The sequence below is a fragment of the Oncorhynchus keta genome, chromosome 20 (genome assembly GCF_023373465.1).
Source record: "Oncorhynchus keta strain PuntledgeMale-10-30-2019 chromosome 20, Oket_V2, whole genome shotgun sequence".
Taxonomy (NCBI): Eukaryota; Metazoa; Chordata; class Actinopteri; order Salmoniformes; family Salmonidae; genus Oncorhynchus; species Oncorhynchus keta.
This window is the reverse complement of record NC_068440.1, coordinates 28,154,826-28,172,322: the sequence shown is the minus strand read 5'-3', so window position 1 is coordinate 28,172,322 and position 17,497 is coordinate 28,154,826. Positions and strand designations below refer to the sequence as shown.

The 17,497-nt window shown below is 42.9% G+C and overlaps 1 protein-coding gene across 2 annotated transcripts in view; it reads left to right on the top strand.

Moving 5' to 3' along the window:
- Positions 1-15,094, top strand: part of gpnmb (glycoprotein (transmembrane) nmb) — a 28,327-nt gene extending 13,233 nt beyond the window's left edge. The window contains exons 11-12 of one of the 2 annotated variants that reach the window (XM_035795799.2): positions 12,787-12,877; positions 13,001-15,094. In XM_035795799.2, coding sequence (XP_035651692.1) covers positions 12,787-12,877; positions 13,001-13,154 — 245 coding nt within the window. In that variant the 3' untranslated portion in view covers positions 13,155-15,094. The remainder of the gene's footprint in view (positions 1-12,786; positions 12,878-13,000) is intronic. The other variant, XM_035795798.2, reaches the window with a different exon arrangement.
- Positions 15,095-17,497: the final 2,403 nt, after the last annotated feature.

Sequence of the window (17,497 nt, the reverse complement as noted above, 5' to 3'; positions counted from 1 at the left end):
CTTGGGGAATGCTGCTTTTTAGTTAGCTTTGCGACAGTATCAAAAAGGAATTTCGGATTGTTCCTTTATTTTCCTCAATTAAATTGGAAAAATAGGATGATCGAGCAGCAGTAAGGGCTCTTCAATACTGCACGGTACTGTCTTTCCAAGCTAGTCGGAAGGCTTCCAGTTTGGTGTGGCGCCATTTCCTTTCCAATTTTCTGGAAGCTTGCCTCAGAGCTCGGGTATTTTCTGTATACCAGGGAGCTAGTTTCTTATGAGAAATGTTTTTAGTTTTTAGGGGTGCAACTGCATCTAGGGTATTGCGCAAGGTTAAATTGAGTTCCTCAGTTAGGTGGTTAACTGATTTTTGTCCTCTGACGTCCTTGGGTAGACAGAGGGAGTCTGGAAGGACATCAAGGAATCTTTGTGTTGTCTGTGAATTTATAGCACGACTTTTGATGTTCCTTGGTTGGGGTCTGAGCAGATTATTTGTTGCAATTGCAAACGTAATAAAATGGTGGTCCGATAGTCCAGGATTATGAGGAAAAACATTAAGATCCACAACATTTATTCCATGGGACAAAACTAGGTCCAGAGTATGACTGTGACAGTGAGTAGGTCCAGAAACATGTTGGACAAAACCCACCAAGTCGATGGACGTTTCCATGTGAATATTAAAGTCACGATAGGAATTCAGGGAACTCAATGAGGAACACTGTATATGGCCCAGGAGGCCTGTAAACAGTAGCTAAATAAAGTGATTGAGTAGGCTGCATAGATTTCTTGACTAGAAGCTCAAAAGATGAAAACTTCATTTTTTTTTGTTGTAAATTTGCTATCGTAAATGTTAGCAACACCTCCGCCTTTGCGGGATGCACGGGGGATATTGTCACTATTGTAGCCAGGAGGTGAGGCCTCATTTAACACAGTAAATTCATCAGGCTTAAGCCATGTTTCAGTCAGGCCAATCACATCAAGATTATGATCAGTGATTAGTTCATTGACTATAATTGCCTTTGAAGTAAGGGATCTAACATTAAGTAGCCCTATTTTGAGATGTGCAGTATCACGATCTCTTTCAATAATGACAGGAATGGAGGAGGTCTTTATCCTAGTGAGATTGCTAAGGCGAACACCTGCGTGTTAACTTGTAGGCAAACTAGTGGGAGATCATTTATATAGATGGTAAACAGAAGGAGGGCTAACATTGACCCTTCTGGGGCCCCAGTGTTATAGTAAAGAGAGTCCGACTTGAGTGTCCCCCAGACGTACCCTTTGACTTCTGTTTGCCAGATAGGAATACATCCAACTAATGACTTCAGTGGACACATTAAGGGAGGATAGTTTGGATAGGAGGACCTCATGATTCACAGTATCAAAGGCCTTTTTAAGATCCAAAAAGACTGACATCACCACCTATGTCCAGTTTAGATTTTATTCACTCCAGAAAATAGCAATTGGTTGTTTCGGTAGAAGCGTTAGTTCTGAATCCAAATTGCATTTGATGTATGGATTTGCCCTGAATGAGGTGATCAGTCAGATGATCAGCCATCCATCTTTCAGCTACTTTTGATAGCACTGGAAGCATGCTTATAGGTCGGTAATTTTCCACAGGTGTTGGGTCACCAGATTTTAAAACAGGTGTCTTGTCTTTGCTATGCCGGATTAAGTGATATGACATGCTATTTTATAAAATAAGTTCTCTGTAATTAATATTACCTGATTAAACTAATCATGTAAATGTAATTAACTAGGAAGTCGGGGCACCACGGAAGAATGTTTATAGAGGTGTTGTCTTCCGAATAAACTCTTAAGGACCTGGTAATCTTTTATATCAATAGCAGTCAATTATTAATCGTCACCTTATTCTCTCATCTGTCTCATCTGAACGTTGTAAAATTCTTATCTTCACAAACCCTGGCTAACAAGTTGAATCAGCAATACAAAAATTGGTTTATTTTTCATTACTAAATACCTAAATAATCACAGAATTACATATACACAGGATGGATAATACATTGATTACTAATTATGTCATACAAGAAAACGTCCCCAGTGGACGGAACCGATATGACGGCTGGTTACGCAAAGAAAGGGGGTTGGGTTTGAATGAAAGCGCGGGAAGACTGAGTAACAAAAGGATAGCTATGCTATCTTAAATACAGAATCTTATGCATTCCAAATAACCACCCATTTGTAAAAGTAAAATACAATAAATATTTACTCTGAGCTGCGCTTCGATAGATTGGTTGTAGATGGAAGGCTGGGTTGCCCAGCAGAGATCTCTTTTGTCCTTTGAAGAATATGTTGTGGTAGAATGGTTCGTTGTAGTACCGTCGTCGTGTGGTAGAATGTATACGTTGTAGTATCCTGTCTTTCTCAAGAGATTGTCCGTCCTTTCCAGTCCACGTTTACAGCTGCTGCTGTTTACTCGACGTCTAGGATGTATCACTTCTTTAGTGAATAAGAGTTCAAAATTCATAGCAAGCTGCCATACTATGAGCTCATGCTATATTCTGGCTGGTATAGTCGAAACTCATCCTTCCAGCGTGTCGATAGTCACCTCCACGTTGACTTTATCCCTTCTAAACATATAGACATCAGTCCTCACGTCACCGGGAATACAATGTTAATTTCGTTAGGATGTAGTCGGTCAACCATTCGCAACCAGAGCTCAGGCTGAGGTTGGCTTAGTTCTGTAGTTGAAATCAGCCCTTTTAAGCGTATGGACAGCCGTCCTGATGTCATCGGGAACACAAGGTTGACTTTCGCCAATGGGCTTTTGTAGTGGTGGAGAGAAGGGCGTGTTTCATAGTTCACAACCAATGTCTGTTCACTTGGGTGGGGCCACTGAGTGAGCATAGTTCAGTTATGTAAACAATTCTCTCATTTAGAAGCTAAAATTACATTTAATCTTTTCACAAATAGTTTCATATTTAAACATTTAAATTGCACAACAATTCCAGGTGAATCTGATAACTAGGATGTGTAGACCTTCCAAGATACAGTTTGTCATCCTATCATCAGTAATAATGTCTCAGATTACAACTGATCTGACATCATATTCTTTAAGTACCAACTGGTTGGATTAGCGAAATATGGTTCCATTCCCCAACCGTTTGATGTTACCAGACTCTCTCAGTGTTAACAAAGGGCTTTCCAAGAGTCCAATCTGTAGAGAGAAAAGGGGGAAAGGTATTTATGGAGGTCATAAACCTCACCAACAGAGCAACGTCATGACACAGGTATCACTGCAGCAGACTTCCAAGCGTTGGGGAAGAACCCACATTTGATGGACAGATTAACAAGATGTACAATAGGGGCAATGAGAGAATATTTGTTCTCTTTAGTAATACAGTGTCTAGACCAAATACATATTTTGTTCTAGAGCTCAAGAAGAAGCTAATAATACTGTCCACTGCTGATGCTGAGATTTCAGGAATTCTGAATATTGGTTTATTATCTTCTATGGGAGTGAGAACTGTGGTCTTGGTTGAGAATCTTTGAGCCAGTTCCCTGACAGTTAACAAAAAAATGTGTTGAAGATGGTGGATATGAAATTGGAGTCTTGAATTAGAATCCCATTAACCTTTAATTCAGGATGATTTTTGGACTTTGCAGCTCCTCTCCCTGTTAGTTTGTTGAGATTTTCCCAAATCACTTTGCCATTATCTTTTGCTTCATTGATCAGTCTAAGAACTCTGCTTATGCATTTTTTACATTCCTAACCACCTTATTTCTCAGTGATGCAAATGTACGTGTCATCATTCTTACCAGACTTCAATGCTTTTTTCAAGGAACAATCCCATTCTCTCATCTGCCTCCAGAGGTCCTCATTGAGCCATGGTAGAGAGGTTTTCCGTCTTGGCTTACGTTGAAATTTCCTAGTAAAAGAGTTATCCACTTTGTCAATAGCTGACAGAAATGTTCTGTATCCAAACTCTGGGCATTCATTGCTTAACAGATCAGACCAGTCAATTTGATCTATAGCTGCATCGTAGTTACTCTGCTCACTGTTCTGGATTTTTTAAATCTTACTGTTGCACGTGAATGTTTTTTTAATGTATTTCTCATTTCACCTTTTATTTAACCAGGTAGGCTAGTTGAGAACAAGTTCTCATTTACAACTGCGACCTGGCCAAGATAAAGCAAAGCAGTGCGACACAAACAACTACACAGAGTTACACATGTAACAAACAAGCGTACAGTCAATAACACAATAGGGGGAAAAAGAGTATATATACAGTGTGTGCAAATGGCGTGAGAAGGCAATAAATAGGCCATAGTGGCGAAGTAATCACAGTTTAGCAAATTAACACTGGAGTGATAGATGAGCGTTGGAGTGTTGTATGGCATTGAAGCTTGTTTGGAGGTTAGTTAACAGTGTCCAAAGAAGGGCCAGATGTATATAGAATGGTGTCGTCTGCGTAGAGGTGGATCAGGGAATCACCCACAGCAAGAGCGACATCGTTGATATATAAAGAGAAAAGAGTCGGCCCGAGAATTGAACCCTGTGGTACCCCTATAGAGCCTGCCAGAGGTCCGAATAACAGGCCCTCCGATTTGACACACTGAACTCTGCCTGAGAAGTAGTTGGTGAACCAGGCGAGGCAGTCATTTGAGAAACCAAGGCTGTTGAGTCTGCCGATAAGAATACGGTGATTAACAGAGTCGAAAGCCTTGGCCAGGTCGATGAAGACGGCTGCACAGTACTGTCTTGTATCGATGGCGGTTATGATATTGTTTAGTACCGTGAGCGTGGCTGAGGTGCACCCGTGACCAGCTCGGAAACCGGATTGCACAGCGGAGATGGTACGGTGGGATTCGAAATGGTCAGTGATCTGTTTATTAACATGGCTTTCGAAGACTTTAGAAAGGCAGGGCAGGATGGATATAGGTCTGTAACAGTTTGGGTCTAGAGTGTCATCCCCTTTGAAGAGTGGGATGACCGCGGCAGCTTTCCAATCTTTAGTGATCTGACGATACGAAAGAGAGGTTGAACAGACTGGTAATAGGGGTTGCAACAATGGCAGCGGATAATTTTAAAAAGAGAGGGTCCAGATTGTCTCGCCCAACTGATTTGTACGGGTCCAGGTTTTGCAGCTCTTTCAGAGCATCTGCGATCTGGATTTGGGTGAAGGAGAAGCTGGGGAGGCTTGGGCAAGTAGCTGCGGGGGGTGCAGAGCTGTTGGTTGGGGTTGCCAGGAGGAAGGCAAGGCCAGACGTAGAGAAATGCTTATTGAAATTCTCGATTATCGTGGATTTATCGGTGGTGACAGTGTTACCTAGCCTCAGTGCAGTGCAATACGGTTCTTAAATCTCTTTTTAGTGAGCTTTCTAACCACCAATGTAACATTGTGGTCAGATATGCCAGTTAATAAGTTACTGGACTTAGTTATTCGATCAGTTCTGTTAGTAAACACCAGATACATTTGAGTCTGGGATGACTGTGTCACTCTGGTTGGACCTTATTATTTGATTGAGTCAGGTTGAAATAATCTGTGATTTCTGAGTTTCTTCCTGCAAGTTTTGTTTTCCCAGTTTATATTGAAACTTCCCATGAAGATGATCTCCTTCTTATGATCACATTCTTTAAGCATGGCATTTAGATGGTCATTAACAAGATATCAGATGTTGGTGGTTGATATGATCCAATAATAGTGAGATATATATATATATATATAGTGGGGCAAAAAACGATTTAGTCAGCCACCAATTGTGCAAGTTCTCCCACTTAAGAATGAGAGAGGCCTATAATTTTCATCATAGGTACACTTCAACCATGACAGACAAAATGAGAAAAAAAATCGCATTGTAGGATTTTTAATGAATTTATTTGCAAATTATGGTGGAAAATAAGTATTTGGTCATCTACAAGCAAGCAAGATTTCTGGCTCTCACAGACCTGTAACTTCTTCTTTAAGAGGCTCCTCTGTCCTCCACTCGTTACCTGTATTTATGGCACCTGTTTGAACTTGTTATCAGTATAAAAGACACCTGTCCATAAGCTCAAACAGTCACACTCCAAACTCCACTATGGCCAAGACCAAAGAGCTGTCAAAGTACACCAGAAACAAAATTGTAGACCTGCACCAGGCTGGGAAGACTGAATCTGCAATAGGCAAGCAGCTTGGTTTGAAGAAATCAACTGTGGGAGCAATTATTAGGAAATGGAAGACATACAAGACCTCTGATAATCTCCCTCGATCTGGGACTGCAAGATCTCACCCTGTGGGGTCAAAATGATCACAAGAACGGTGAGCAAAAATCCCAGAACCACACGGGGGGACCTAGTGAATGACCTGCAGAGAGCTGGGACAAAAGTAACAAAGCCTACCATCAGTAACACACTACGTCGCCAGAGACTCAAATCCTGCAGTGCCAGACGTGTCCCCCTGCTTAAGCCAGTACATGTCCAGGCCCGTCTGAAGTTTGCTCGAGAGCATTTGGATGATCCAGAAGAAGATTGGGAGAATGTCATATGGTCAGATGAAACCAAAATAGAACTTTTTGGTAAAAACTCAACTCGTCGTGTTTGGAGGACAAAGAATGCTCAGTTGCATCCAAAGAACACCATGCCTACTGTGAAGCATGGGGATGGAAACATCATGCTTTGGGGCTGTTTTTATGCAAAGGGACCAGAACGACTGATCCGTGTAAAGGAAAGAATGAATGGGGCCATGTATCGTGAGATTTTGAGTGAAAACCTCCTTCCATCAGCAAGGGCATTGAAGATGAAACATGGCTGGGTCTTTCAGCATGACAATGATCCCAAACACACGGCCGGGCAACGAAGGAGTGACTTCGTAAGAAGCATTTCAAGGTCCTGGAGTGGCCTAGCCAGTCTCCAGATCTCAACACCATAGAAAATCTTTGGAGGGAGTTGAAAGTCAGTGTTGCCCAGCAACAGCCCCAAAACATCACTGCTCTAGAGGAGATATGCATGGAGGAATGGGCCAAAATACCAGCAACAGTGTGTGAAAACCTTGTGAAGAGTTACAGAAAACGTTTGACCTCTGTCATTGCCAACAAAGGGTATATAACAAAATATTGAGATAAACATTTGTTATTCCCAGGCCGTCATTGAAAATAAGAATGTGTTCTTAACTGACTTGCCTGGTTAAATAAAGGTTTAAAAAAATAATAATAATAATAATTGACCAAATACTTATTTTCCACCATAATTTGCAAATAAATTAATTGAAAATCCTACAATGTGATTTTCTGGATTTTTTTTTCTCATTTTGTCTGTCATGGTTTAAGTGTACCTATGAGGAAAATTACAGGCCTCTCTCATCTTTTTAAGTGGGAGAACTTGCACAATTGGTGGCTGACTAAATAATTTTTTGCCCCACTGTATATGAGGGGAGAGGATGACATTCAGCCCCATACATTCAATGTCATTGGCATGTTTCCATATGATACGATTGCATTTAAAGTTTTATTTTTGAAATTATTATTTATTAATTTATTTTTTAGCCCTTTTTTTCTCCCCAATTTCGTGGTATTCAATTGGTAGTAGTTACAGTCTTGTCTCATTGCTGCAACTCCTGTACGGACTCGGGAGAGGCGAAGGTCGAGAGCCATGCTTCCTCCGAAACACAACCCAACCAAGCCGCACTGCCTCTTGACACAACGCACATCCAACCCGGAAGCCAGCCGCCCCAATGTGTCAGAGGAAACACCGTACACCTAGTGACCTGCCCGGCCCGCCACAGGAGTCGCTAGTGCGCGATGAGACAAGGATATTCCTGCCGCCCAAACCCTCCCTAACCCGGACGACGCTGGGCCAATTGTGCGACGCCCCATGGACCTCCCGGTCGCGGTTGGCTGCGACAGAGCCTGGGCTCGAACCCAGAATCTCTGGCGATGCAGTGCCTTAGACCACTGCGCCACCCGGGAGTCTTAAAGTTATCTTTCATGTACATAAGCAATCCACCCCCTCTGCCCTCTCCCCTGTCCTTCCTGAATATGGAATATCCAAGGACATTAAAGGCAGAAATAGAAGATTTTTCAGCCATGTCTCAGAGAAACAGAAAAAATCTAGATTAGTCGTTCAATAAATGTTCTACCTGTTCACTCTTAGAAATGTTTTTATTTATTTTTTATTTCACCTTTATTTAACCAGGTAGGCTAGTTGAGAACAAGTTCTCATTTGCAACTGCGACCTGGCCAAGATAAAGCATAGCAGTGTGACACAGACAACAACAGTTACACATGGAGTAAACCATAAACAAGCCAATAACACAAACAAGTCAATGACACAGTAGGGAAAATAAAGTCTATATACAGTGTGTGCAAAAGGCATGAGAAGGAAGGTAATAAATAGGGCATAGGAGCGAATAATTACAATATAGCAGATTAACACTGGAGTGATAAATGAGCAGATGATGATGTGCAAGTAGAGATACTTATGTGCAAAAGAGCAGAAAAGTAAATAAAATAAAAACAGTATGAGGTAGGTAAATTGAGTGGGCTATTTACAGATGGACTATGTACAGCTGCAGTGATCGGTTAGCTGCTCAGATAGTTGATGTTTAAAGTTGGTGAGGGAAATAAAAGTCTCCAACTTCAGCTATTTTGCAATTCGTTCCAGTCACTGGCAGCAGAGAACTGGAAGGAAAGGCGGCCAAATTGGGTGTTGGCTTTGGGGATGACCAGTGAGATGTACCTGCTAGAACGGAACGTGAGCTACGGGTGGGTGTTGTTATCGTGACCAGTGAACTGAGATAAGGCGGAGCTTTACCTAGCATAGACTTATAGATGACCTGGAGCCAGTGGGTCTGGCGACGAATATGTAGCGAGGGCCAGCCGACAAGAGCAACGTTTGCAACATCTGAATATTCGTAAAGCTACGAATATTCAGATGACCTCCCAATATTCCTCTAGGCTTGGAACGAGGGTCCCAGAGCATTTTAGCCTGATTAACGCTTTGACAAAGTTTCATGGTACAATGTTTTCTAATCCCTGGGTTAAGGGAACTGAGCATCTATCAAGAGTTGGCATTCAAATGTAATTATCAGCAGATTTCTCATTCTCTTGAAAAGCCATGTTAGCGACAGAAGTTATGCTCACATACACAGAATGACCTTCTCTGACTCAGATAATATAGGTTACTCAAATATAGATTATTTCAATTCTTCATCAATGATTTTGTTCTGGACGGCTAATTAGGGGGACTTTTTTCCACTTCTCCCAGAATCAGGCTTCTCCCATATCAGGCTTTTTTCCACTTCTCCCAGAATGACATCCTCCATATCAGACTTTTTGTCTGCAGGTGACCTAACTCCAGCCTCTGATGGGGAGCTTGGTACCCCGGGCTGCTTTGGTGTATGTTGATTCCGGTTTGTTTGAATGAAGGCCAGCATCGATGTTTGGCCGCCTACTTTTGTTTTCCCCAGAGAATTGCACCGCCTTTGGGGTCCCCTATTAACCTTCAGGTTTTCTATTGGGTTATGATATTCACTGGTCTCAGTAGCCACTTTCCCAGCTTCATTTTTAATTTTCTCCCCAATTTCATGGTATCCAATTGTTTTAGTAGCTACTAACTTGTCTCATCGCTACAACTCCCGTACGGGCTCGGGAGAGAAAGTCATGCGTCCTCCGATACACAACCCAACCAAGCCACACTGCTTCTTAACACAGCGCGCATCCAACCCGGAAGCCAGCCGCACCAATGTGTCGGAGGAAACACTGTGCACCTGGCAACCTTGGTTAGCGCGCACTGCGCGCGGCCCGCCACAGGAGTCATTCCTACCGGCCAAGCCCTCCCTAAACCGGCCGACTCTAGGCCAATTGTGCGTCGCCCCACGGACCTCCCGGTCGCGGCCGGTTACGACAGAGCCTGGGCGCGAACCCAGAGTCTCTGATGGCACAGCTGGTGCTGCTGTACACTGCCCTTAACCACTGCGCCACCCGGGAGGCCTTCCCAGCTTCATTTTGAGCATTTTCCCTCTTATTCTTTTTCTTGGAATGAGAGGTCACTGTTGCAGACTCTAGCTCACCAGGTACCAACTCCAATGTTTCATTCACTCCGTCTTTGTCCTTGGGAGCCGAAGAATTACCATCTTCAACCTCAGTCTCACGTTCAGTCATTTCAGCTGAGATATGTGATATGTCTGCCCTACTCATGGGGACAGGATTGTTCTCCTGCACATAGTGTGAAAAAGTTTCCTCTATGCACCTTATGTTGTCCAGTGTAGTAGGACTGTACTGTACCATCTCCTTACCCCCTCTAGTGTGGGATTGTGTCAGCCAGTCCTGTCTACACACAGGACCTTGTTCATCATAAAATATTTAGTGAGGGCCCATCCTTACAGACAGTGTTATAGGAATGATGGGTGCTGCTACAACATATACAAAACGATCTCCATTGGAGCTGTTTGTAAATTGACCCTTGTATCTTATCATGCGCATCATCACTCTCCACATCACCTTACATCCAGCTTTAGCCAGAAACTCAGTCATAACACTATCATCTGCTGATTCAGGTAGTTCTTTAATGTTGACTTGAATGGAGTTCTGGTCAGCCATGCGTGACTTCAAACTGAACAAATTATTCTCTTTGAACAAAAACGTTGCTCTTGCTTTCTTACTGAGAATATACAGTGGGGAGAACAAGTATTTGATACACTGCCGATGTTGCAAGTTTTCCTACTTTCAAAGCATGTAGAGGTCTGTAATTTTTATCATAGGTACACTTCAACTGTGAGAGATGGAACCTAAAACAAAAATCCAGAAAGTCACATTGTATGATTTTTAAGTAATTAATTTGCATTTTATTGCATGACATAAGTATTTGATCACCTACCAACCAGTAAGAATTCCGGCTCTCACAGACCTGTTCGTTTTTCTTTAAGAAGCCCTCCTGTTCTCCACTCATTACCTGTATTAAATGCACCTGTTTGAACTCGTTACCGGTATAAAAGACACCTGACCACACACTCAATCAAACAGACTCCAACCTCTCCACAATGGCCAAGACCAGAGAGCTGTGTAAGGACAGCAGGGATAAAATTGTAGACCTGCACAAGGCTGGGATGGGCTACAGGACAATAGGCAAGCAGCTTGGTGAAAAGGCAACAACTGATGGCGCAATTATTAGAAAATGGAAGAAGTTCAAGATGACGGTCAATCACCCTCGGTCTGGGGCTCCATGCAAGATATCACCTCGTGGGGCATCAATGATCACGAGGAAGGTGAGGGATCAGCCCAGAACTACACGGCAGGACCTGGTCAATGACCTGAAGAGAGCTGGGACCACAGTCTCAAAGAAAACCTTTAGTAACACACTACGCCGCCATGGATTAAAATCCTGCAGCGCACGCAAGGTCCCCCTGCTCAAGCCAGCCAATGTCCAGGCCCGTCTGAAGTTTGCCAATGACCATCTGGATGATCCAGAGGAGGAATGTGAGAAGGTCATGTGGTCTGATGAGACAAAAATAGAGCTTTTTGGTCTAAACTCCACTCGCCGTGTTTGGAGGAAGAAGGATGAATAATATCCGACCAATACCTTTTTTTTTTAAATTAAAAATTACATTTATTTTACCTTTATTTAACTAGGCAAGTCAGTTAAGAACAAATTCTTATTTTCGATGACGGCCTTGGAACTGTGGGTTAACTGCCTGTTCAGGGGCAGAACGGCATATTTGTACCTTGTCAGCTCGGGGATTTGAACTTGCAACCTGCTCTAACCACGAGGCTACCCTGCCACCTCATGATGAGTACAACCCCAAGAACACAATCCCAACCGTGAAGCATGGAGGTGGAAACCTCATTCTTTGGGGATGCTTTTCTGCAAAGGGGACAGGACGACTGCACCGTATTGAGGGGAGGATGGATGGGGCCATGTATCGCGAGATCTTGGCCAACAACCTCCTTCCCTCAGTAAGAGCATTGAAGATGGGTCATGGCTAGGTCTTCCAGCATGACAACGACCCGAAACACACAGCCAGGGCAACTAAGGAGTGGCTCCGTAAGAAACATCTCAAGGTCCTGGAGTGGCCTAGCCAGTCTCCAGTCCTGAACCCAATAGAACATATTTGGAGGGAGCTGAAAGTCCATATTGCCCAGCGACAGCCCCGAAACCTGAAGGATCTGGAGAAGGTCTGTATGGAGGAGTGGGCCAAAATCCCTGCTGCAGTGTGTGCAAACCTGGTCAAGGACTACAGGAAAAGTTTAATCTCTGTAATTGAAAACAAAGGTTTCTGTACCGAATATTAAGTTCTGCTTTTCTGATGTATCAAATACTTATGTCATGCAAATGAATTACTTAAAAATCATACAATGTGATTTTCCGGATTTTTGTTTTAGATTCCGTTTCTCACAGTTGAAGTGTACCTATAATACAAATTACAGACCTCTACATGCTTTGTAAGTCGGAAAACCTGCAAAATCGGCAGTGTATCAAATACTTGTTTTCCCCACTCTATATACCCCAGAGTGCACATACTCCCTGTACTGACCTCAAGTGGTTTGGATGAATTTCCTGTATGAGAGCGTGGTAGAGCTCCTCTTCCTTATGGGGTGGCTATATCCTCATTTGTCAGGATTTCTCTCTCCATGATAAAATAGGTAAAACAGTCTCCTCTGGGGCATTTCGACCCAAAGGAGTCTGTCTAGGTTTTGTTTAATAGTGCTTGTGCTAAGTTTGCACCTGATACTAAAGTACTTTCCTTCTCTCCTGGTCTCATACCTACATATCTTCTTTGCACTCATTTCTACTTCTTTCCCTTCCTCTCCTCGATCCAACTCTCTATCACTGTCCATTTTCCTTTTTTTTTCTTACCACCCTCCCTTTTGTAGTGTCTAAAGCTCCTCATGCTGCAGAGGTTGTCCTCTCCTCCAGTGCTATCCTGGTAGCCATCTTTGCCTTCATCGCCTTCATACTCTACAAGTAAGTCAAGCCACAGTGTTCCACACACTCACGTCTATCACCAAGCTTCCCTTACTCATGATCTCTCTCCTCCCTCTCTATGCCATTTCTCTGTCCTCCTCTTTCCCTCCCTCTCCCCCCTAGGCGCTATAAGGTCTACAGACCTGTGACGAGGTCCCTGGTGGAGGATGCCAGTGTCCATGTTGAGATCGGGGGTCGTATGGGCCGGCTGAGGGAGATCATATTCCCCACCAACGAGGAGAGTCGCCGCCTGCTGACGGACAGACGCCCCGTGTAGACCCACCGTCGGAACTACAGAAGGGGAGCAGAACGAAATAAAACAAGTAGAACTTACACTCGTCTGTCAGTTAGGATATTGAGTATCTGTTCTACACCATACATTTCTATCTGAATGTTCTGTAACGTTATATAATCCTGAACAGGCGCAAGTGTTTTTACTTAGAGGTTCTTTAGTAACAAATTATACATTTAGCACATTTATAAATGCATCACAAAGATTATATATATACCAATAACCAAGAGAACTTCTTTACATTTTAGTTTGTCAAAGTAACACTGTTAAAAGGTAAGATGTGCTGAAAAATATGAAAATATGAATTTGTTTAGTTCACTTTCTAGTAGAAAAGTACAAGTACCGTAATTTCCGGACTATAAGCCGCTACTTTATTCCCACACTTTGAACCTCGCGGTTTATACAATGGCGCGGCTAATTTATGGATTTTTCCCGCTTTCACAAGATTCATGCCGCCAAAAAACTGAGCACCGTCACATAATGTGACTCAGTGCAAAAAATGTGACTCTGACTCAGTGCAAAAAGACAACAACAGCTTTCAGAGGGAAGAAAAGCAGATGGCCCAAAGTATTTGCAGCCACTCGACATCAGTGTAAATCGTGCATTTAAGGTGGCGCTCCTTGTTCAGTGGGAGTCTTGGATGACAAGTGGGGAGAAATCCTTCACTAAAACGGGCTGCATGTGAAGAGCAACTTATGGTCAAGTCTGCCAGTGGGTTCTGACAGCGTGGAGCATTGTCAAAAAATCCACTATCATCAACGGGTTTGGAAAGGCTGGACTGCTGCGTGTTGAAGGGGCAGCATGAGCTCAGCGGGGTATTTGCCTCCGGATGAAAGTGACGAGAGCGACAATGAAAACGATCCAACATCGGATGAAGCCATTCTGAGGCTATTCAACTCCGACACCGATGGAGATGACTTCAGTGGTTTCAGTGCACAGGAGGAGGAAGATAGTGACCAATGACTTTCTTGGTAGGCCACTGTTTAATTTGTTACAAGCCGTGTTTCGTTTAAAGGCTGTGTAAAGTTCATTTGTTTCAATGTACCGGTAGGCACCTGCGGCTTATAGACATGTGCGGCTTATTTATGTACAAAATACATATTTTTTAAATAATTCAGTGGGTGAGGTTTATATTCAGGTGTGCTTAATAGTCCAGTAATTACGGTATGTGGCAAATAGCAAGAATTAAGAAAAGTTTGCAATAAAGCTCAGTTTTTTTAAGTTGGGGCGGGGCAGTGTTTAAGGCAGTGCTGGGGTGTATTCATTCCACCGATTCTGTTGCAAAACGTTTCTTAAACAGAACGAAACGGGGCTGGACCTACCTGAATTTGTCCAATAGACACTCGTTTTGCTCTGTTTGCTTCCATTTGGTTCTTAAACTGTAAACAGTTTCTGTAATGAATACACCCCTGGTGTGAGCGGGATAGTAAGGTCCTTTCCCATTTCAATCCCTAGCTTCTTCCCCTAGTCTTTTCAGATCTGTGAACTCCAAAGACAAATGGGGCTAAGAACTCAAATGGAACTGGGCCAAATGGTACTGCTTTGAAGTTAAACGGGTCTAATGGTTTTGGAAATCAAATTTAGTAAATATCTTTGCAGACTTTCACAAGTCTAACAATGTGTTACTTTTAGAAAATGTTCAAATATGAGATGTATCAGTGTTTAACTGTACATCCCACTGCCCATTCTCTAATGTGCACATTTGTTGCACGAATGTACTGAATTGTAGTCATTTAGTTATTATAAAAGCCATCATTTCAAACCAATCTAAAAATGTAATTTTGTTCTGGAAAGATTCAAATTAAGATTGTGAACTAACCACTGTTTGTGAATATACTGGTAATGTCTGTAGCCTACCGATCTGCATGTGTCTTGGGAGTAGGGGGGGTTACAAGTGATGAAACAAGTAACCGGATTTAAATATAATTTAAAGTTGGATTTTTGACACTACTACACTGTTGCAGTAACTGACCACCGAACACAGTTGCACTGGGGCTAAAGTTAGCTGAAGTTTGTACTGGCTTTAGAGAACCGAACTACAGATTCCAGTTCATCATGCTCCATAGACACATGAACAAAAGTATGTGGACACCATATATGATACAACACTCCAAAGATGGACATGAGGCTGCTGCTCAATCAGTCCAAAAAACATGCTCCATCCCCCAACCTTATTCCAGGCATGTGTGGCAGTAGTACGGTGCAGGTGAAGCTCATTATTGTGTGTACTATGTACATACCTTCTTCTAGATGTGTGTACCTGTAGTATCCTCTGAAGTGAGGTGTGACTCGAGTGTACCTGTAGTTTGTGGCGAAGTAACACTCATCGGTGTTGGAGGGGGGCACGGGATCTTGATCGCCACCTCCACTGTCAGCTTCACGTTAACTTCGCCGACCGCGCTGTAGGCATGCGTGGCCACGTTGCTATGGCTGACCAGCTGGTTGCCGTTCTTGAAGTCCCAGATGTCGTCGACAGCATTGGCAGTCTTCAGGTATTTACTGGGGTCGTGAACAGACACTGAACACCATGTCTTCGCCACGCACAAACACACTTTACGACAGGTTGGCTGCTGCCTTCTGGGAAATAGTCACTGCCAAAGGGATCTTGTCTGTGAAGAGGTAAGGGTCAGTGGTGCTTTTAGCATGTGAACTCTTGGTGGGGCATACTCCCAAAATATTTTTTTATGCATGCCAGCAAAGCCACTACACTAAACAATACAGTGGGGCAAAACAGTATTTAGTCAGCCACCAATTGTGCAAGTTCTCCCACTTAAAAAGATGAGAGGCCTGTAATTTTCATCATTGGTACACTTCAACTATGACAGACAAAATTAGAAGAAAAAAATCCAGAAAATCACATTGTAGGATTTTTAATGAATTTATTTGCAAATTATGGTGGAAAATAAGTATTTGGTCACCTACAAACAAGCAAGATTTCTGGCTCTCACAGACCTGTAACGTTACCTGTATTAATGGCACCTGTTTGAACTTGTTATCAGTATAAAAGACACCTGTCCACAACCTCAAACAGTCACACTCCAAACTCCACTATGGCCAAGACCAAAGAGCTGTCAAAGGACACCAGAAACAAAATTGTAGACCTGCACCAGGCTGGGAAGACTGAATCTGCAATAGGTAAGCAGCTTGGTTTGAAGAAATCAACTGTGGGAGCAATTATTAGGAAATGGAAGACATACAAGACCGCTGATAATCTCCCTTGATCTGGGGCTCCACGCAAGATCTCACTCCGTGTAAAGGAAAGAATGAATGGGGCCATGTATCGTGAGATTTTGAGTGAAAACCTCCTTCCATCAGCAAGGGCATTGAAGATGAAATGTGGCTGGGTCTTTCAGCATGACAGTGATCCCTAACACATCACCCGGGCAACGAAGGAGTGGCTTCGTAAGAAGCATTTCAAGGTCCTGGAGTGGCCTAGCCAGTCTCCAGATCTCAACCCCATAGAAAATCTTTGGAGAGAGTTGAAAGTCCATGTTGCCAGCAACAGCCCCAAAACATCACTGCTCTTGAGGAGATCTGCCCATGTGCCTCACCCTAATAAGTTGGTCCCATAACTAAGCCTATTGTTCTGACTTGGTTGTGCACATTTAGCCTATAAAGCCTGTTTTAGAGAAATGTCATTGAATATTGTAAGAGCTTTCATTGTCTGCTTATATGCCCCCTTCATTTATCCTATGGTTCTGACTTGGTATACATGGAGAATACTGTAAGAACGGCCCATGTTCTGAATTCTCTCACTGTACATTTCAGAAGTGCTGAAGAAATAGGCCGTCATTGTTCAGGGGCAGAACAACCTTGTCAGCTCAGGGGTTTGAACTTGCAACCTTGCGGTTACTAGTCCAACGCTCTCACCACTAGGCTACCCTGCCGCTCAACACTTTCTGTGTAATGTTTATGTCCAATGACCACCGATACATTTTATCTATAATTTCTCTTCATATGACAAGGATTGAAAAGGATTTGCCAGTAGATTGTCGACTTGATTCATGATGACTGCTAGCAATGTAAAAAAAAACCCTAACATTTTAAAAGTATGTTGACATCAGTTCAATCAAAGCTACGGTAGATATAACGTGATTTGACATAATTTTATCTGTGACCTATGACCTTGAGCCTTATTGGATGGGCGCTTTAATGTTAATCTATTGCAGCCCCCAAGGGTCTTGCATTTTCAAGCTCTCCCCATAGATTTTGCAGCAATGTTTTGTCCCCATGAGTGACAGAACACTGCAACAATCATGGCGCAACTAGAGTACATTAACCCCTATCCTCCGTATTTTCCACTGGCTGCCCCACCACCACAGAAAGCA